The sequence below is a fragment of the Pistacia vera genome, unplaced genomic scaffold, assembly GCF_008641045.1.
Source record: "Pistacia vera cultivar Batoury unplaced genomic scaffold, PisVer_v2 Contig40, whole genome shotgun sequence".
Lineage (NCBI taxonomy): Eukaryota > Viridiplantae > Streptophyta > Magnoliopsida > Sapindales > Anacardiaceae > Pistacia > Pistacia vera.
In genome coordinates this window covers 2,320,820-2,342,193 of record NW_022196224.1, presented here as the reverse complement: position 1 = coordinate 2,342,193, position 21,374 = coordinate 2,320,820, and the positions used below count along the sequence as shown (strand labels likewise).

Genomic DNA, 21,374 nt, shown 5'->3' with positions numbered 1-21,374 from the left:
TATAACATCATGCAGACACAAAACCTAACTTAATGACTAAAATCTTTTGACTAAATACAAATAAATCCTAAAATCTCTTGAAATTAATATCCCTTAAATACATATTCACAAACCCACAAATCCACAATGGAATGATCAAATTTATGATTTTGGACGAACTTTTTAGGATTAATCTTTTATATTTGATGGTTTCATAATTTAATAAATATTTATTCTTCTAATTATGAAAGCGAGGGTAATATAAGAATCTTAGTGGTCAAATAGAAAATGAGATGGACATGCATAATATTGTGGATAATATTGGGTGTTTCAAAATTGAACGATAAATTAGGGGTCAAAATGTCATTCAGCTACAACTTAAAATAATAAATGGAGCTCACTTTTTAAGGAGATGAGGTTGTGGTTGTCACCGACTTTGTTTGACGGCCAAATGGCAGTCATACATTCACAAGCTGGTCAACCATGGTGGCCATAACCGTCCAAATCTTTAATGTTCTTCACCCCTCATTTCTGCACTACTGGTGTTTGCTTCCTTTTTCTTAATCACTTTCTGTTTCTTTTTATTGGGCGAACGCCACGCATGTATCATTTACTGTAGCTCAGTTGACTCTAACTTACGTAAATATATTTTCTTTCCTTTTTCTTCCATCCATCCATCGACAAGATCCACAAGCCTATCTCATCATGTGAAGTGTGAACTCGTTACAAAATTCAAGCCAACCTCGTGCTCAATTGTTTTAGTCTTCGGACTCCTACTTTTCTTCCACACTTGTCTTACTTCAAACAGTGACGATTATAATTTTAGTTTAATCAAATTTATCAAAACCAGAGGATTCTCCCTCTCACCGTCCAACATGTCTGTGCGTCAAGTTTTCTGGCAATGGCCACCTTTGATGCTTCTATTTTTTCTTCTTTTTGTTGTGTTAGCTTCTCCTTCTAAAGCTGATGAGATTCAGATATTGCTCAGCTTGAAATCCCACCTCAAAGAATCGAATACAGGTGTTTTCATTTCGTGGACAGAAGGGAATTCTGTGTGTAACTTTACTGGAATAGTTTGCAATAGTAATGGACTTGTTTCAAAAATCAATCTTCCTCAACAGAACCTAGTTGGGGTTGTTCCCTTTGATTCGATATGCGGGCTGCAATCACTGGAGAAGATTGATCTTGGTGGGAATTCTTTGTATGGTGGCATTACTGCAGGGTTGAAAAATTGTACAAGATTGCAAGTTCTTAACTTGGGGTTAAATTCTTTTTCTGGAGAGGTCCCTGAGTTGTCTTCATTACACAACTTGAATTTCTTGAATTTAAACAACAGCGGAGTTTCCGGGACTTTTCCTTGGAAAGCAGTACAGAATCTTACCAGCCTTGCTTTCTTGAGCCTGGGGGATAATCCATTTGATTCAACACCATTTCCTGTGGAGGTCCTGAAGCTTGAGAAGCTGTATTGGCTTTACCTCACGAATTGCAGCATGAGAGGAGAGATTCCAGATGGCATTCAGAATCTTACTCTCCTGGAAAATCTTGAACTCTCTGATAATCAAATGTCAGGTGAAATCCCTTCAGGAATTGGGAAGCTGAAGAAACTTCGGCAGCTTGAGCTTTACAACAATTCCTTTACAGGAAAACTCCCTGTTGGACTTAGAAATCTAACAAGTCTTAAGAACTTCGACGTGTCACAAAATAGGCTTGAAGGTGACCTCTCAGAGTTGAGATTCTTGAACCAACTTGAGTCACTGCATCTCTTTGAAAACCAGTTCTCAGGGGAGATTCCAGTGGAGTTCGGTGACTTCAAGAACCTGATAGAACTTTCTCTTTACAGAAACCAGATCACGGGTTCACTTCCTCAAAAGATTGGTTCGTGGACTGGTTTCGAATACATTGATGTTTCGGAGAATTTCTTGACGGGTACAATTCCACCAGACATGTGCAAGAATGGCATGATGACTGATCTTCTTGTGTTGCAGAACAAGTTGACTGGAACAATCCCGGAAAGTTATGCAAACTGTAAGTCTTTGAATCGTTTGCGTGTAAATAACAATTCACTTTCTGGTAGTGTTCCTCCTGGAATATGGGGTTTGCCAAATCTTTCTGTAATGGACCTCTCTATGAATCAGTTTGAAGGTCCAGTGACTGGTGATATAGGTAATGCCAAGTCTCTTGGACTATTGACTTTATCTTACAACCGGTTTTCTGGTGAATTACCTCCTGGGATTTCTCAAGCTTCATCATTAGTCACAATTTTTCTGGATTCAAATCAATTTTCTGGCCAAATCCCATCAGAGATTTGCAAATTGAAGAAGCTAGGTAGCCTTTATTTAAATGAAAACATGTTTTCTGGTCCCCTGCCTAACACTCTAGGTTCATTTGCTTCTCTCACAAGCATCAACTTTGCTCGTAATTCACTTTCCGGGAAAATTCCTGATAGTCTTGGGTCTCTAACTACATTGAACTCCTTGAATTTATCTAAAAACGAGCTTTCTGGTGAAATCCCAGTTTCTTTGTCATATCTGAAATTGAGCCTTCTGGATTTGTCTAACAACCAATTGGTTGGTCCAGTACCTGAAGCTTTAAATATTAAAGCATTCAGTGAAGGCTTCAATGGAAATCCTGGCTTATGTAGCCAAAATGATGATAATTTCAGGCCATGTTCGTCAGATTCTGGGACATCTCATCATCTGAGGACATTTCTGTGGTGTTTTATAGCTGGAACACTAGTCCTGCTTATTTCACTTGCATGTTACTTGTTTGTCAAGTTAAAACAGAACATTCCTGAAAATTCATTGAAGAAGAATTCTTGGGATATGAAATCATTTCGTGTATTAAGCTTCTCCGAAAAGGAGATTATTGATGCTGTCAAGCCGGAGAATTTGATAGGCAAAGGAGGGTCAGGCAATGTGTACAAAGTTGTACTTAACAATGGCAAAGAACTAGCAGTGAAGCATATCTGGCCTTCAAATTCCATTGACCGGAAAAACTGCCGAACCAGCTCAGCTATGCTAACAAACAGGACTTTCCGATCATCGGAATATGTTGCCGAGGTAGCAACATTGAGCGCAGTGAGGCATGTGAATGTGGTGAAGCTGTACTGCAGTATCACCAGTGAAGACAGCAATCTGCTGGTTTATGAATACTTGCCCAATGGAAGCCTATGGGACCGACTGCACACGTGTCACAAGATCCTTATGAGTTGGGAGGTGAAATATGCTATCGCGGTGGGGGCTGCAAAGGGATTAGAGTATTTGCATCATGGGTGTGATAGGCCTGTGATACACCGCGATGTGAAATCCAGTAACATTTTGCTGGATGAAGAGTGGAAGCCCAGAATTGCTGATTTTGGACTAGCAAAGATTATGCAGGTTGGTGATGGAGGAGATTGGACTCATGTCATTGCTGGAACTCTTGGATACATAGCTCCTGGTAAGTTTGTCCTTTCTTGCTATTTTTATGTTAGTTTCTTCAGTTCATTAGTTTCTTATGCTCTTTGATGATGCAGAGTATGCCTACACTTGCAAGATAACTGAGAAGAGTGATGTCTATAGCTTTGGGATAGTTCTACTGGAATTGGTCACAGGAAAGAGGCCAATTGAGCCAGAGTTTGGAGAGAACAAGGATATAGTGCACTGGGTATGCAGCAAAATGAAGAGCAAAGAGACTTTGCTTGATGTGGTAGACTCAACCATCTCAGAGGCTTCAAAGGAAGATGCCCTCAAAATTTTGACAATTGCCATGCATTGCACCACCAAAATTCCAGCACTAAGACCATCCATGAGAATGGTAGTGCAGATGCTGGAAGAGGCAGCGCCTTGTATGCTTACAGACATTGTCGTTGATAAAGAGGTCAAAAGCAGTCCAATTTCAAAACAAACATTCTATGATACCAAGATATGAGTATTACTTTCTATAACCTCAGCTTGTAAAATTGCAGTGGACTTGGCTGCCAAAGGTAGGAGTTCCCAGGCATTAAAATTATTAGTATTTGTATAATTTTAGGTATCAGCTCAAAAGAGAGAGCAGATTTCCATTGTAATCTAACAACCAACTTCCGAAAGCAAATAATGTCTTCAATTTTGGTACAAAAGGAAACAGTAGCCATTACAGTGGTTAGTTTCTCTTGTAAACTCATCTGCAAGTAGCAGAAAATGTGCTTTTCTGGAGAAGATATCAAAATAGATTACTGGGCATCTTTTAGATTAAATTCTTAGATAAGAATAAGTTCTTGTTAAAGATTCTTTTATCTTTAAGAATATCACGTTATCTAATATAATACCATCTCAATACCTAAAATGACTTGGACTGACATAGACACCTTACCAAACCTTACCTGAAATTACTGAATATTACACACTCCATCTTCCAAAAACTTCCATTTTTAATATTGTCAATTAACTTTCTCAACCAATATTCATAAAAATTATAAGTTGAAGCTTTCCACAAAAATCAAACTCAGTATGACAATCACAAAAATTAAACTGGTTTAGCTTTTTATTATTTTTTTTTATTTTTATGAGCGGGACTCTCGGAGTCCTGAAACTATCTATTGGTTAAGAGTTTCAATGGTTATCTCTATTGGCTATTAAGGTGGGGTAAAAACTATATTGGTTACTATACACAAGAGTTCCTACTAACCACTAAACCATCTAAGACCCTATTTTAGCTTTTATTGGATCAAAATACTAAATATGAAGAAATTTTTTTATAGCTAATTAATCAGATTGGATTAAGGTTAAACACTTCAACAACAATACAAAATTACAAATTTATTACAATCATAAGATGGAAACATCAAAATATTTTAGAACAACATATTCTTATAATATGACACGTTATATTATATTTTTGAGTAAACGACATATTCTTAGCCAAGGTTTGACGAAATCCTAAGTTGGTACCACAGGTTCCATTTATTTCAGATTCCCACCCTTAAAATAACACTGTTAACATTTTTTAGGATAGTGAGGGTGCAATTACCATAATGCCCTTTAACTCTAAATTAATAAATTATATTTTAACCCCTAAATTACTAAAATTATAAAATTAACCATCTTATTTTGAAATTACATCAATTACACCCTCAGTGATTGTGCACCGTCTCGGTTTTCACCGGATCTGGCTATTTCTGATGCCGGCAAAACCCCTGGTCACCTCCATCACCTTCCCCATCATCCGTCGTCCAAAACCCCTCTGGTTCCCGACTCATTGGGCCCTCCGATCGCCGGTGCTGTCAAGCTTAGGTTTTCGTCGTTCTTCGCCGGATTCTGGTCGATTCCGACGACGAAAATCTAATTCGACGTCACCACTACAATCAGCGTCTCCTAATCTACAAAACCCCTATATCCCAGCAACCGTTTAGTGGCCATTCGCCGGTGGACACCGACGAAAACCAGTCGCATGTAGCGGCTGTCGTGGCTGGAGATCGGCGGGCGATGAAGGGTTGTCAAGGGTATGGTTTTGTAAAGGGAAGGATGAAGGTTTGAATGGTGATGACAAGAGTGATTTTAGGTGGAAGAATCGCTGGAAAAGAGCGAAAAACGACGGCGGCGATGTTGCTAACGTGCATCGGATTTTTGTTAAGGGCGGCGATATGCTAATGTGCGCCTCCTCTGTGAAATAACCAATTTTCCCCTGAGCTGTTATAACTTATATCTAACCATTTCCCGTTACTTTAAGGGTGAGAATCTGGAATAAATGGAACCTGTGATACCAACTTGGGATTTCATCAAAACCTTGGGTGAGAACATGTCGTTTACTCTATATTTTTTAACCTAAGTATTTACAACATATAAAATATATATTAATAATCATATAATGATGGCAATTGGACATTTGGGTATTGATTCTGGTAATAGAACTTTACACTTTTTTACATAAAACATAGAATGAGTTTACTAGGTTTTGGTTCTAAATTCTTCATTTCAAATACTTGTTCTTCTTCTCCTGTGCTTCCTCTCATTTCCTCTACTTCTTTTTCCTCCCACCTCCAATTCCATCACAATTTCACTCTCTCAGGTCTCTTTCTTTCCCTCTCTGTTGAATTTTGCAAATGCTCAACTGGGTTTGTTTTGTTTTTGCTTTAGATTATGTAAATTATTATCTGGGTTTGTTTGTTTGATTGATTATTTCTGTTAGTCGCTAAGGTTATGCTAACGATCATCAGGGTTTGTTTGATTATTGTTGTTTTTGGCTAAGGTTATTCTGATTATCATCAGGGTTTGTTTGGTTGTTGTTTGTTGCAAAGTGTTAGCTTTTGGTGGTTTTTTTTTTTTTTTTTGAACATATCTTCACCCCCTCTGTACTATTTTTGTACAAAGCAATGCCTCTATGAATGTTTTTAGCTTAATTATTGAAACTTTTTATTTCCTTAATTTAAAGAGTATGCAATATGATGGTGATAACTCAGCGGAAGATCCTGAATATACATTAGTTGGCTATATGTTAATGATTTTATAGTTCTCAAGATTTGTGGTTTTTAAGGGGTTTGTTAATATTTTCTTGTGGTATAGGGAGGAAGAATTTAGTCATACACGCACAAAATATTGGTTATAACAGTGAGCCAAGTCTTATTGATGTAATGGAATCAGAAAAGGAATTACCGCAAGTGAATAAAAATCTTTATCCCCATATAGAGCCATATAGTACTGGATTTTTGAAGGTTTCTGATATTCACACAATCTACTGGGAGCAGTCAGGAAATCCGAATGGGCATGTGAGTAGCCATTGCTCGTATCTTTTACTGGATTGTTTACATACTTTATCTCTTTTGCATTGTGTAATGTGTATTTCTGTAACTGATTTAAGCGAGCTGTCATTGTAAATGGACTACCATTGGTTTGAGTTTCTGTGGAATTTGAATTACTCTGTTCTATTCTCATTGTGTTGGAGACTGTCTTTTGTTTGTTTCAGAGCTTCAGTAACAAAGGGCATTATGAATATTAAAAAAATTGCCACATTTGTATCTAGTTTGGTGTTAATGGTGACTTTTACCATGTGTATGTCATCAACTTTAGAACCTATATGAGGTGATTTACAAATTTAAATGTACTCGTGACACAATGGTTGTGGCATGCAGTAGTTGGCTTCTATCCTGGCGTTCTTTGTGAACTTTCTAACTTCTTTTGTTTTGTTATTTTCTTTCGATCTATCTTTCAGCCAGTTGTCTTTCTTCATGGGGGTCCAGGAGGAGGTACTGCACCGAGTAATAGAAGATTCTTTGATCCTGAATTTTACCGCATCGTTCTATTTGATCAGGTTACTCTTTTAACCTTAATGGGAATTTATCAGCTATGATTTACCTCTGTAAACTAGGATATATCCTTTTCTCAGAGAGGAGCAGGAAAAAGTACACCCCATGCTTGCTTGGTCGAAAACACCACATGGGACCTCATTAATGACATTGAAAAGCTGAGACAACATTTGGAAATTCCAGAGTGGCAGGTCAAGTTTTGTTTCTGTTTCTTGGTAAAGAAATAAAATTCTTATGATCAATTTTATATCCATCATGGATGTAACTTTCTCTGGCTAATTGTGCAGGTGTTTGGTGGGTCATGGGGAAGCACACTTTCTCTTGCATACAGTCAGTCACACCCTGACAAGGTGTGTAACTTTTCTTGGCTTGCCATTGTTGTTTGTTTGGTTGGAGCTCGCTGAATTCTGGAAATAAGATGGCTGTTATTTAATTAATTCTTGACATGGATAACTGATAGATTTTTGATAGTTTCTGTGTGATGTTTAAGGTCACAGGCATGGTCCTTAGAGGGATATTTCTTTTGCGAAAGAAAGAGATTGATTGGTTTTATGAGGGAGGTGCTGCTGCCATTTATCCAGATGGTACGCCCCATACCATTCTTTGGTACTTTTGGATGATTGTTGTCAATCCAGGATATGTGGCTTCTTGTTTTACCTTGTATTTAGATTTTGGTTGCAAGAAGGCTTTAGGTGATTTGTTAGATCTCATTTCATATCTGCAGGATGTAGGACTATCAAAATTGACCATGCACAATTACTAACAGAATTTTTTGGTACCGTTACCTTATATTATCTTCAAACTTCCTTTCTTATACATGTGAATGGTATTATATTTTCAACATTTTCCTTAATTTTAAGAGTTCAATAATGTCAATGGCTTAAATCTATGATAGTTATCCTTGTCTAGAAAGAATAAACGGTAAAGGATTCTACATTCATTGGAAAACATAAGATGATTTAATTTTTAGTTGTACTTAATTTGATATTGTTTTCTTGTGCTGATTAATCTTCTGATAAATTGTAAAGTTGTATAAGAATTGTGGACTGTTCTTCCATGTACAGCTTGGGAGCCGTTTAGAGACCTCATTCCAGAAAATGAGAGGGGTTCTTTTGTTGATGCCTACAGCAAAAGACTCAATTGTGATGATAAGGAGATCCAAGTAAGGGTCATCAGTTTTTTGACTTATGTCATTGTTTATTCTGCTGTTGTTGATTCCTGAACTCTTTTCTCTTCAAAGTGCTTATTGTCTTAAAAGCTAGACTTGAGTTCATATGCCTTAATGCATGTGCTACTATCATGAACAAACTAAAAGGTCCTGCCAATTAGTTGAGGAGTGACATGCTACTTGGCTGATTGCGTGGTTCAGTCTGTCTATTCTTGTTTCTGTTGTGATCTTAAGCTGCCATTTGCATATGAATTGAAGTTGTTCTCTATTTTAGAATGTAGATCCGAATGCAAGAATGAGAGAATTGTTTGTTCTCATTGATGATAAATAGCTAGGAATACAACCTATTTATAGTAATTTACAATAAGTAGCTGAAGATTAAATCCTAAAAGTATGGCTACAATCTAATTCAAATATGAGTCTAATATGATCCTACCATCCTAACCATACGTTTTTAAATTGAAATTTAAGATTAAATTACAAAAACATTTGAACCATTCAACATTTCCTCTGAAGCTGGTTTGAAAGATGTCAGTCATTCCTATCTTGCTAGTTATTGATCAAAAGATGGCTTGGGTAACCCTTTAGTGAGAATAGCAGCTAGTTGTTGTTTAGCTGGGACAGAAGGCATACAAATCAAACCTTTTTGAAGATTTTCTTTGATGAAGTGGCAATCCACTTCAATGTGCGTCGTTTGATCATGTTGCATAGGATTATGAGAGATGCGTTATTGTCATAATATAGTTTCATAGGTTTAGACATTGGAACCTTCAACTCTTCAAGTAATTTTTCAACCATAATAATTCACAAACTCCTTGTGCAACTGCTCTAAATTCAGCCTTAACACTACTCCTAGCAAAAAAAGTGTTTTTACTTCCTCAAGTTACTAAATTGTCTCCAACAAATGTACAATAGCCAGAAGTTAATATTTTGTCACTGATTGAACCAGCCTAGTCAGCGTCAGTGAATGCCTCCACCTGCATACAGTCGTTTTTCCCAAAAGACAAACCTTTTCCTGGAGTCCTCTTCAAGTATTTAAGAATTCTGTAAGCAGCTTCTAGTCTGGTAGGAGAGAGATAAATTAGCTTGCCCACAAGTTGCTGATATTGTTCCTTATCTCTTAGTTGCCCTTTAGTTTCATTACCAAGTCTATGATTAGGATCAATCGGCGTTTCAGCAGGTTTACTACCAAGTAGACAGGTTTCCTTAAGTAAATCAAGGGTACATTTTCTTTGAGAGACAAATATCCCTTTCTTGGACCTGGCGATCTCCATACCTAGAAAATACCTCAGAGCACCTAGATCCATAATCTCAAATTCAGTAGCTAGAATTATTTTTAATTTTTCTATCTCAACACTATCATTGTCTGTCATGATGACGTAGTCAACATATGCTATAAGAATAGTAGTTTTAACACCTTCCATGTGTATGATTTGCTTGACTTTGTCAATACCTATGTTTCTGAAAGAATCCAGTAAAACCTCTCAAAGCATGCTTGTGGAGATTGCTTCAACTCATAGAGAGATCTCTTCAGTCTGCATACCTCATCCCTCCCCAATTTTCCTTCAAAGCCGGGTGGTAAATCCATGTACACCTCCTTTTCTAACTCATAGTTGAGGAAAACATTTTTGACGTCAAGTTGGTGCAAAAGCCAATCCAAATTAGTAGCAAGAGATAATAAGACTTTGATTGTATTCATTTTTGCAATGGAAGCAAACGTCTCTTGGTAATCAAGGCTGTAGCTTTGAGTAAAGCCTTTTGCAACCAACCTCACCTTATATCTTTCAATAGACCCATCAGCTTTGTATTTGACTGTAAACACTCATTTGCAACCCATTGGTTTCTTATCTCTCGGTAGATTAACCATCTCCCAAGTCCCATTTTTCCAAGGTTCACATTTCTTCAAAGATAGCTTCCCTCCATTTTGGAACACTTAAGAGCATCTTGTATAGACCTGGGTATTTCTAGACATGACAAACTGGCTACAAAAGCTTTAAATGAGGAGGACAATCTATAATAAGAAACAAACATGGGATGGGATGTTTTGTACAGGTTCTAGTTCCCTTTTGAGGAGCAATGGGTAAATCAAGATCATTTGTTAACTCCTTTTGAAGAGCAATGGGTAAATCAAGATCATTTGTTGACTCAAAATTAGACTTAGGAATGGAAGAAATTTTACCTGGCAGATCTGCCTCGGGCTTAGATTCTTGGTCATGCTTATAGTCGAGGTTGCTTACTATTGTAGAGTTTGGTCGACGCCTTGAGTAAACAAGAAGCTCAGTTGGTGGAGCATTATGCTGTGATTCTCCCCTTGGTGTTGAAGGTTCTAATGGTGTGATTACTGTAGGTTCAGCTTGTGAGACTCCCCCTGGTGTTGAAGAATCTAATGTTGTGGTTACTGTTGGTTCAATTATAGGCGAAGGTAAAGACAATGGTAATGAAACTTCCCAAGACTTATCTTTCAAGGTATGATTCTCCCCCTGAAAAGAAGTTTGGGGGAACAAAAATTAGTTCTCAAAGAAGGTGACATTCATAGCAACATAGAACTTCTGAGATTGAGGATGATAACACTTTTAACATTTTTGAGTAGGAGAATAACCAAGAAAGATACATTTTAAGGCTTGAGGGTCAAGCTTGTTTCTATTTGGACGATGGTTATGAACAAAGACTATGCAACCGAAGACTTAAGGAGGTAAAGAGGTAAAAACTCTTACATTGGTAAAGATTGAATGAACACATGAAATGGTGTTTGGTATTGAAGAACACGGGTTGGGAGACAATTAATTAAGTAGGACGTAGTAAGGACAACTTCTCCCCAATATTGTTGTGGAACGCCTGTGGTAAACATGATGGACTGGTCAATATCTAATATATGTCTATTCTTTCTTTCAGCAACAACATTTTGTTGAGGAGTGTTAGAACAAGAAGACTGATGAGTTATGCCTTGTTGTGATAGAAAGTTGCCAAAGATGTGATTGAAGTATTTTTTTTTTTCCATTGTCAGTGCGAAGAACTTGAATTCTTTTTTGAATCTGCTATGATTGATGCTATTTTTGTTTTGTGTTATTTTTGAACAATTACATGCTTTACATGACTTTCTCTTGCTATTTTTAGTTTGCAGCTGCCAGAGCTTGGACCAAATGGGAAATGATGACTGCTCATCTTCTTCCAAATGAAGATAACATCAAGAAAGGGGATGATGATTATTTTTCATTGGTAAGTTGATTAAGTGGTGGGCATTATGCTTCTAGTATATTTGTTCACTATTTGAAAATACTGATGCATTTTTATATTAGAATAACTTATGTGACTTTCTGTTTATAAAGTGGCAAGCTTCTGTTTTTTTGTTAAAGTACTAACCAAGTCACCTATCAGAGCTTAAAAATTCTCTAAATGCCTTAACCTTCTGATGTTCAGAAGAGGACAAGAGGAAAGTTAGCAAAGCTAATGCCGTTTATAATTTTATCAATTTATTTATATTCTGCAATTAAGCATCAGCAAGATCTACTCTATTATTTTCGTATTAGGTATCTTTCATATTCTGGATATTAAAGATGATGTAAAACTTGATTCTTTTCATGACAGATTTTGTTTTGCTCTATTCAGGCTTTTGCAAGGATTGAAAACCACTACTTCGTGAACAAAGGCTTTTTTCCTTCTGATTCTTTCCTGTTAGATAACGTTGATAAGATAAGGCATATCAACACTACAATTGTGCAGGTATATGTATATCTCACCTTGATTAACCCATTTATTGTGGACATGCTCTCTCCGTTATTTTTTCACAACTTTGACATTGATGTTTATTTAGACAGATGAATTCATGAATGCATTGCATCATGGGGAATAGGGTAATTGGTAATTTTTTGGTCTTTTTCTTGAAAAAAAAAAAAGGATAGTAAACGAGAGGATCATCTTACCTGCTGCCTCATATGGTATAATATAGTTGACACAGTCAGGTTCATGGCATGATAGTGTATAGCATGTTTAATCTAATTTTGGAAGATATAAAAAGATTGGATAGCTAACACACTATAGTAAATATTTCTTGGTCAACTCTTTTGAACTACTGTGAGTTCATGTTAATAAATTTTCTTCACTAATTTGTTTGCATTATCATTCTTTTTTTCTGAGTGCATTCCATAACTGAACTGAAACCAAAATATTTGAACTAGACTCAAATATCAGATACTGTTTTGTAGCAAAACGCATATCATGTATAGCAAGGTTCTGCCGGAACCTAAGCTTGTTTACCTTTGAATATCTTGAACAGGGAAGATATGACGTTTGTTGCCCTATGATGTCAGCTTGGGATCTTCATAAGGCATGGCCAGAGGCAGAGTTAAATGTAATGTAACCACTTTAAGCCTATTGTCTTGCATAATATCAAGTTCCTTGGGGATCTGAGTTGTGGGAGGAACAATGGATTTTAGAACTGTCTATGATTTTGGGAAAAGCTTCTACATAATTATTAAATAAATAAATAGAAGATGAGAAAAGTTAACCTTGATGTCTTCAGTGAAGTGTATACTAGTCAATGGTCATTGATCTTTGGCATAGCTGCACATTCATCATGTTAAATGATGTTGTGCCTTGGTTGATTGCATATTAAGGTGCAATTGTGTAATATTTTGTAGCCTGCATATACTCTAGGGAAATTTTGCCTGCAGATATTGTGGGACACCTCTTTCTTCTGTTCGTTGATTGCTTGATTTGTCTTTCAATGACATTAAAAGATACTTATGATTTATGGACCCTGGGTCGAAGCAGTAAACTTCAGGGCGCTGATTATTGAAGTTTGAAATGATATTTCATTTAAAACGATTGCATTGATGCCATATAGGGCCTACTTATTGATGTTGCTGGAATGTAGTAATCGTCTTGCCGTGAAGATGTGTTTCTATGAACCATAATGATACCAAGTTTAGTTGATAAGATTCCCGTAATTGTTATAGCAAATATAATTTTGATATATCAGTAATTTCTTTCCACTGCCTTTGACAGGTTGTTCCAGATGCTGGACATTCGGCTAATGAGCCAGGAATTGCTGCAGAACTTGTGGCTGCAAACGAGAATCTGAAAAATATTGTCAAGAATGGACAATGAGAAGGACCAGGCACAGCATGATCTTTGAGGTCCAAAGCAACTTTCGGGGAAAAAAAAATGGGTCACATTCATGACAGTGTGCCTTGAAATGTACTAGAAAATATATTACAAACAAAAATCTGAGAAATTGGGTGGTTCAAGATTGAAACCCTCTTGTTGGCAATAAGCAAATCTTTAAATATGAATGAAAAATGTTTACAAGACAGTTGAAGATGGATTTGTTGTGGATTCAGAATGCATAAAGCCTTTTGTATGAAAACTAATTACAGTTATTAAAATTATGTTTAATACCAGGCAAATATCCTACTTGTTCAGATGATCATTTTGCCCTCGCTGTTGTGATTTATTCAACTTTACGCGACTTGGGGCTGTAACAATTTGTAGTTGATAATTTAGTTCTTTTACTGATTAACATGGTGTAAATTATACCAAAAAAATCATTTAATGGGAAGCATCACTTTTGGTAGTACAGCAGCAAAGAATAAAACGAAAGCTGATGATGCACAATGCGCACAGAGTGGTGAATAATGTAGAGGCAGGTCTTTATAATGTACATGTTCCACTAAGATCAGAAAGTTACATAGAGTCGCTATTTCAGTGGAAAAGAACTAGGATTGCTGTCCAGCAAGCTATAGTTTGATTTACTTTTTTATAATTTCTGTTTTCTGTATTCATACTTTTTAAGATAAATGTTTTGTCGTGCAGAAGAATCGGTAATGTCAACAAGATGTTCTATTGTTCCAATCAAAGGTCAACAATGAAACGACTAGTGGCTTATGTCGAGCAAAAACTACCAACCAGTCGTCTATTGTCGCAAATACCGAAACTGGCTCCTTGTTTCATCACAACCTTCTAGTGCACAAAATTGTTATCAGAGCAAGCATTACCCTACACGCTAAATGTAATAGCACATCATATAGGATGCAAAAATAAATTGAAATGAGAAGATAGAGTTATAGCAATTTAAATAACTTTTTCTCTGTAGTACATTACTGAATTAAAATTCTTTGACATAAAAGTTTTACACAGCACTCGAGAGATAATCTTACATTAGGTGATACCTAAGCGATGACAAAGTCAAAGTGATATCTCTTTCAACTGCGTTTGAGAAGGCAAAAATAGTTTTCTGGCATTTTGTTGTGGATGTTGCCTATATGCAGATACACGTCTCCCTTTGTACCATATTCTTATTTTATAACTTAAAAAGGGTAAGGATATAGTGTAAGGGGGATTTAATTGAATACTAGTAAATCTTAAATCCTTAAAAGCAAAAAACAGTGCGAACAAAGGACACGAAATAATCACACACATAAACACAAGATTTATAGTGGTTCACTCTCCGTATGAGAGCTACGTCCATTTCGCTGCTGTAGAATTTCATTATGAAGAAGAAAAAAAGAAATTACAAGAATCTCTCAGAGCTACGTCCACTTTGCTGCTGTAGAATTTTATTATGAAGAAGAAGAAAAAAAATTACAAGAATCTCTCACAAGCCTCATAAATTGACTCATACAATAAACCCTATTTGGTGGTTCTCACTCTCTAATTGTGGCTTTGCTTTCTATTCAATTTGTAATCTCGAACTCTAGCATTTAAACCCTTTATATAGGTAATATATGAGACACAATTCCTAATAGGACTCAAATCACATATCCTAATAGGGATTATATTTTAATTCCTAATACAATTATTCCCAATTGTATTCCTAAAAGAAAACAATTCTCCTTAAACACATTAGGAAAACCCATGTCCTAATCCAACTCTAATTTGGATTGAATTTGACTCCACAATCTCAACAATCTCCCACTTGGAGACTAATTCAACATGTCTTCAATTCTTCACTTCCATCAACAACGGCATCAACTTCTCTTTCTTCAAGAGAGAAGTCCAACTGAAGTTGTACACAACTTTAGTTTCTCAATGTTAACCACCTTTGTAAACATATCAGCTAGATTTTTACTCCCTTCAATCTTCTTGAGAGCTATAGCTCATTCTTCCAAAACTGAGCGTATGAAATGGTAACGAACTTCTATATGTTTTGTCCTAGCATGACAGACTGAGTTATTTGCCAGGTGAATTCCACTTTGGCTATCACAATGCAAAACGCTCTTCTCATAATTCTGACCCAATTCTTCTAGGAACTGCTGTAACCATATTAGCTCCTTGCTAGCTTCCGTCATTGCAACATACTCTGTCTCTGTAGTAGAGAGAGCAACAATCTTCTGTAACTTTGAAATCCAACTGATCGTTGTACCACCTAATGTAAAGATATAGCCTATGGTACTCTTGCGGTTATCAATGTCACCAGCTATATCAGCATCCACATAACCTTGTAGCTCCAAGTCTGACTTCCTAAAACATAATGCTAAATCTTTAGTACCTTTCAAATATCTGAGAATCCACTTTACTGGTTCCCAATGTTGTTTTCCTAGATTGCTCATGTACCTACTCACAACTCCCACTACATGTGCTATGTCTGGCCTTGTACACACCATGACATATATAAGACTACCAATTGTTGATGCATAGGGTACCTTCGCCATGTAGCCTCGCCCATGCTCTATTGTAGGTGACCAATCTTTAAATAGTTTAAAGTGACTAGCCAAAGGAGTACTTACTGGCTTTGCTCCATCCATGTTGAACCTATTGAGTACTTTCTTCACATACTCTTTTTGTGATAGCTTCAAGAAATCTTTGGCTCTGTCTCTGGTAATCCTCATACTAATGATTTGTTTTGCAGCTCCCAAATCCTTCATAGCAAACTCTTTTGACAATTGCCTTTTTAGCTTGTCTATTTCCTGTTTACAAGCCCCTGCAATCAACATATCACCTACATATAATAATAAGATGATATAGGAGTTACCAAGTTTCTTGAAATAATAGCAATGTTCTGCTTGACATCTTAGGAAACTGTTACTACACATGAACCCATCAAACTTCTTGTACCACTGTCTAGGCGCTTGTTTTAGCCCATTTGAAGTTTGCACACCATTCTCTCATTTCCTAGTACTTTAAGACTAGGGGTGAGCGGTTCCGGGTACCATGCATTTTTTGGGGGAACCGGAACCGGAACCGCACAGGGCAAGTTCCTGAAAAAAGAAACCGGAACCGGAACCGCATAGAGCAGGTTCTTAAATTCAAGGAACCGGAACCTAAAATGCAAGTTCCGGTTCCTTTCCCGGGTACCCAATAAAAAATCAATTACCCCCCTATTAGTTTAAAAAATGACAAAAATACCTTAAAAGTTTACAAATACATCCCTAACAAATTTTGATTACTCATTCATTTGTATCCAATGTAACTCATAAATCCTCTAATCTCTAGACAACACTTGAATTCAATCAATTCATATAAAATTTCTCAATCAAAACCAAGACACAAACAATTATTAATCTGTAAATTGTTAATTTAATGTTATAAATTATTAATGTTTATAATATAATATAATAATATTGTAATTAATTAAGTAATTATTTAATTATAATGTAATATCATAATTAATTAAGTAACTATACTATACATGTATAATATAATGTTATATTTAATTAAGTAATCATACTATAAATTTATAATGTAATGTTACAATTAATTAGATTTTTAACTATTTAATTAAGTAATGTACTAATGACTAATGTAGTAAATTAATAATGTTTTGTTTATAATGTAATGTAATAAATTTATAATAAATTAAGTAATCATTTAACTATGTAATGCTATAATTAATTAAGTGATCATAATATAATGTAATGTAATAATGTTATAATTAATTAAGTAATAATTTAATTAAGTAATCATTTGTTTATAATGTAATGTTACAATTAATTAAGTAATCGTACTATAAATTTATAATGTAATGTTAATATGTTATAATTAATTAAATTTCTAATCATTTAATTAAGTATTGTGCTAATATTTATGTAGTAAATTACTAATGTTTATAATATAATGTTATAATCAATTAAGTAATCATTTAATTATATAATGTTATAATTAATTATGTGATCATACTATAATGTAATGTTATAATGAATTAAGTAATCATACTATAAATCTATAATTTAATATTGTAATTAATTAAATTTCTAATCATTTAATTAATATACTAATGTTTATAATGGAATGTTATAATTGATTAAGTAATCATACTATAAATATATAATGTAATGTTATAATTAATTAAATTTTTAATCATTTAATTAAGTAATGTAATAATGTAGTAAATTACTAATGTTTATAATGTAATGTTATAAATTTATAACTAATTAAGTAATCATTTAACTATGTAATGCTATAATTAATTAAGTGATCATAATATAATGTAATGTAATAATGTTATAATTTAATTAAGTAATTAAGTAATTATTTAACTATAATATAATGCTTAATTAATTAAATTTCTAATCATTTAATTAAGTAATCATTTGTTTATAATATAATCTTATAATTAATGTTTATAATATAATGTCATAATCAATTAAATAATCATCTAATTATGTAATGTTATAATTAATTATGTAATCATACTATAATGAAATGTTACAATGAATTAAGTAATCATACTATAAATCTTTACTATAATATTATAATTAATTTGTTTATAATATAATGTTATAATTAATTAAGTAATCATTTAATTAATGTTACAATTAAGTTATAATGTAATGTTATAATTAATTAAATATCTAATCATTTAATTAAGTATTGTACTAGTGTTTATGTAGTAAATTAATAATTATTAATGTTTATAATATAATGTCATAATCAATTAGTAATTATTAATGTTTATAATATAATGTCACCCGATAAACCCACTTGCTTTGCAATGTCTTCTTGCCTTGTGGTAGCTCTGTCAACTGCTAGGTTTGATTTGTTAATAATGAGTCCATCTCATCCTTCATAGCTAGCTTCTACTTGATTGAGTCATCAACTTGCATTGTTTCCTCGTAACACTCTGGTTCACCACTATCAGTTAGTAAATTTAGTGCAAAGAAGGGAAGTACCTCTGTGGTGGTCTTATAGTCTTGGAAGATCTTCTAGGTTCAAACACGGGCGTTTGTGGTTCAACTTCTTTAGCTATATTATCTTGATCTTCCTGGTCATTGTCTTACATGTCATTCATTGGGAAATCTTTCAAAGAAACTACCTCTTGTTTCTTCACTTCAGTGCCTGGATTTTCTAACTTCATGTTGAGCCTATCCTTGTACATCACCTCTTCATTGAATATGACATCTCTGCTCCTTATAATCTTGTGGTTTTGGTCATTCTAGAAACGATAACCAAACTTGGCGTCACCATAACCAATGAAAAAATATTTGTTAGATTTAGCATCAAGCTTACTTCTAATAGTAGAGTCAATGTGAACATATGTTAAACAATCAAACACTCTTCAGAAAGAATAATTTACCTCTTTGCCGTTCCAAACTTCTTCTAAGATCTTACAATTTAGCGGTACAGAGGGTCCTCTATTGAGCAAGTAGGCTGCAATATTATTTGTGTCAGCCCAAAATGTCTGTGGTAGTCCAACATGCAATCTCATGCTTTTTGCACGCTCATTTAGGGTTTTGTTCATCATTTCAGTGACACTATTCTGTTGAGGAGTTACAGGAATGGTCTTCTCCATCTTGATCCTATTATTGATGGGGTTACAAAAAAAAAAAAAAAAAAAATCGAAAACTGAACCAAACCGAAAAACTAGACTGAAACTAATCTGAAAAATTAATTTTTCAAAGTAATCAGTTCGGTTTCAGTTTTTAAAATTGAAAAAAACTAAAAAACTGGTTCGATTAATGGTTTAAATATAATTTTAAATCGATTAACCGGAACTGGTTTTAGAACCGGTGTTTTTTTTTTTAAATTTAAATCTAAAACCAAAAGGGAGAGAGAGAGTTAAAAATATAAGAATTAAAAATATAAAAGACACTGCATTTAATTCTTGTGGCACTGCATTTAATTCCTTGCCTCCTTGGAACTCTAGCCATCTTTAATTAAAATTTAAAAGGCTCTACTCACGTTTTCAAATACCTATCACCTCTCACAGTCCCTAGTAGGCCCCTACTTATCTTCACTCCTCCTAGGGGGCGTTTGTCTAAGCTTATGAAAATTAGCTTATAAGTAACCATTGCTTATAAGCTAAAATTAACTTATAAGCATTTGAAATTTTAAGCAATTACGTGTTTGGTTAAAATTCTTATAAGTGACTGATAAGTAATTGATGTGTTTGGTAAAATGTGGCTTATAAGTACATTTTATTATAAAATTACTAAAAAAGGTACTACATTAAACAATGGCATACTATGAAATTTTAAAATTAAACAAGGATAATGTGGTAATATACTTGGTCAAACTAGCCAAAAAAAAAAAAGTACCTCCCCCCCAACTTATTTTTTTTAGCTTATAAGCTCAATTTATAAGCTCAAAAAAATTATAAACAAACAGGTCAGCTTAATTTTAGAGCTTATAAGCAAGTTTGACCAGCTTATAAGCTTAGACAAACACCCCCCTACTATTACCAACACCATTTTTCCCTTCCACAAAAACCATTATTTCACATTTTAAATCCTGATGCCAAGCTATGTTTGGTTGTCAGCGACGGGCGACAATCTAGATCGCAGCCTTTGTTGGTTGGTTTGCGATCTGGTACCGGGAAACCATTTACACCTTCATCAGTAACAAGCTTCCCTACCACCATCCGCAACAGCGCAACTGCAAGCCTCTCTTCCCCACATCTATTCACCTATCCTTAACCAACCCACTCTCATCTCTCATTTTCTTTAACCATCGGATCTATAGCAAATGGGTTTCTTAGTTTTAAGTTTTTTATTTTCTTTGGTTTTTCCTTCATGAATCCATGATTTTTGTCTTGTAAATGCAACTAGGAAGTTCAAATATTGAGGAGAATAGTGTTAAAAGATTGGGAAGAAAGTTGGGATTATTTTGCAGTTTTAAATTTTGTTGATTCTTGTTGTGAGAATAATCGGAGATAGTGAATAAATTATGTTGTAAAATTTTTCTGGAATTTAAGATTTTGTATGAAACCGATTAACCCTTTTTTCAACCGAATTATCGGTTCAGTTAAAAATCGGTTCTTATGACATTCCGGTTCGGTTTCGGTTTGGAATATTGCTTGAACCAAAAAACCGGTTCGGTTCAAAAAAAACCCTATCCGGTTTGGTTAACCGGATTTCCACACCTCTATTTATTGGCACAATATTCTTTGAACCCTTGATCAATGTACTCTCCCTCGTTATCGGATCACAAGCACTTCACCCTCATTTTCAACCATGACTCCATTTTTTAAAAGAATAAAAAACATCAGATTTATTTTTAAAAAAATAACTCATACATTTTTGCTTGCATCATCAATGAACGTTACATAATACTTTGAGCCTATCACGCCCCCTCCTGGGTAGTCCCTATCCATCAGATCCGGGCACTCCGAGGGACCCAAGAACCCGAGAGGAAGGTGAATAAATCATAAAGTCATTCATAAAATCCAATTATTAAAACATAAGTAAAACAACTATCCATGCACATACAAATAGTCTTTGGAAATGTAAGTACAAAAAGTCAATTACAAAACATGGTATCAGAGTACAGTAAATGAACACACACATCATGAGGTAGAACATGCATCCGTAGGCCAACCTAGAGCTTACAAGTAGCTCCGCACGAACCCTGTAGTAAACCTTGGGGGGAGAAAACATAAAGCAGTGAGCAGGGAAGCCCAGTGAATGGATAATACATTTATAAAGAAAATACTTGTAAGGGAAAATATATTTCATGTAAAAGCTTGATGAATGTCACATAACCACTAATCCATATATGTACTCATACTCACCACCACCATACTAGTACCTAGGG

General features: G+C 34.8%; 2 protein-coding genes across 3 annotated transcripts; both read left to right on the top strand.

Moving 5' to 3' along the window:
• Positions 1-713: 713 nt before the first annotated feature.
• Positions 714-4,201, top strand: LOC116141703 (receptor-like protein kinase 7). Its single transcript, XM_031427179.1, has 2 exons — positions 714-3,417; positions 3,494-4,201. Exons 1-2 carry the CDS (start codon positions 855-857, stop codon positions 3,886-3,888), a joined length of 2,958 nt encoding a protein of 985 aa, XP_031283039.1. The 5' UTR covers positions 714-854; the 3' UTR covers positions 3,889-4,201.
• On the top strand, positions 3,859-13,828 carry LOC116141704 (proline iminopeptidase). 2 transcript variants are annotated; one of them, XM_031427181.1, is made up of 11 exons: positions 3,859-3,943; positions 6,501-6,703; positions 7,147-7,245; positions 7,321-7,431; positions 7,528-7,590; positions 7,731-7,824; positions 8,305-8,402; positions 11,523-11,624; positions 12,015-12,128; positions 12,682-12,756; positions 13,413-13,828. In XM_031427181.1, the coding sequence occupies exons 2-11, from the start codon at positions 6,569-6,571 to the stop codon at positions 13,512-13,514; spliced, it is 993 nt and encodes a 330-aa protein (XP_031283041.1). In that variant the 5' UTR covers positions 3,859-3,943; positions 6,501-6,568; the 3' UTR covers positions 13,515-13,828. The 2 variants fall into 2 exon arrangements, with proteins under 2 accessions (XP_031283041.1, XP_031283040.1); XM_031427180.1 differs by lacking the exon at positions 3,859-3,943 and adding an exon at positions 5,833-6,006.
• Positions 13,829-21,374: the final 7,546 nt, after the last annotated feature.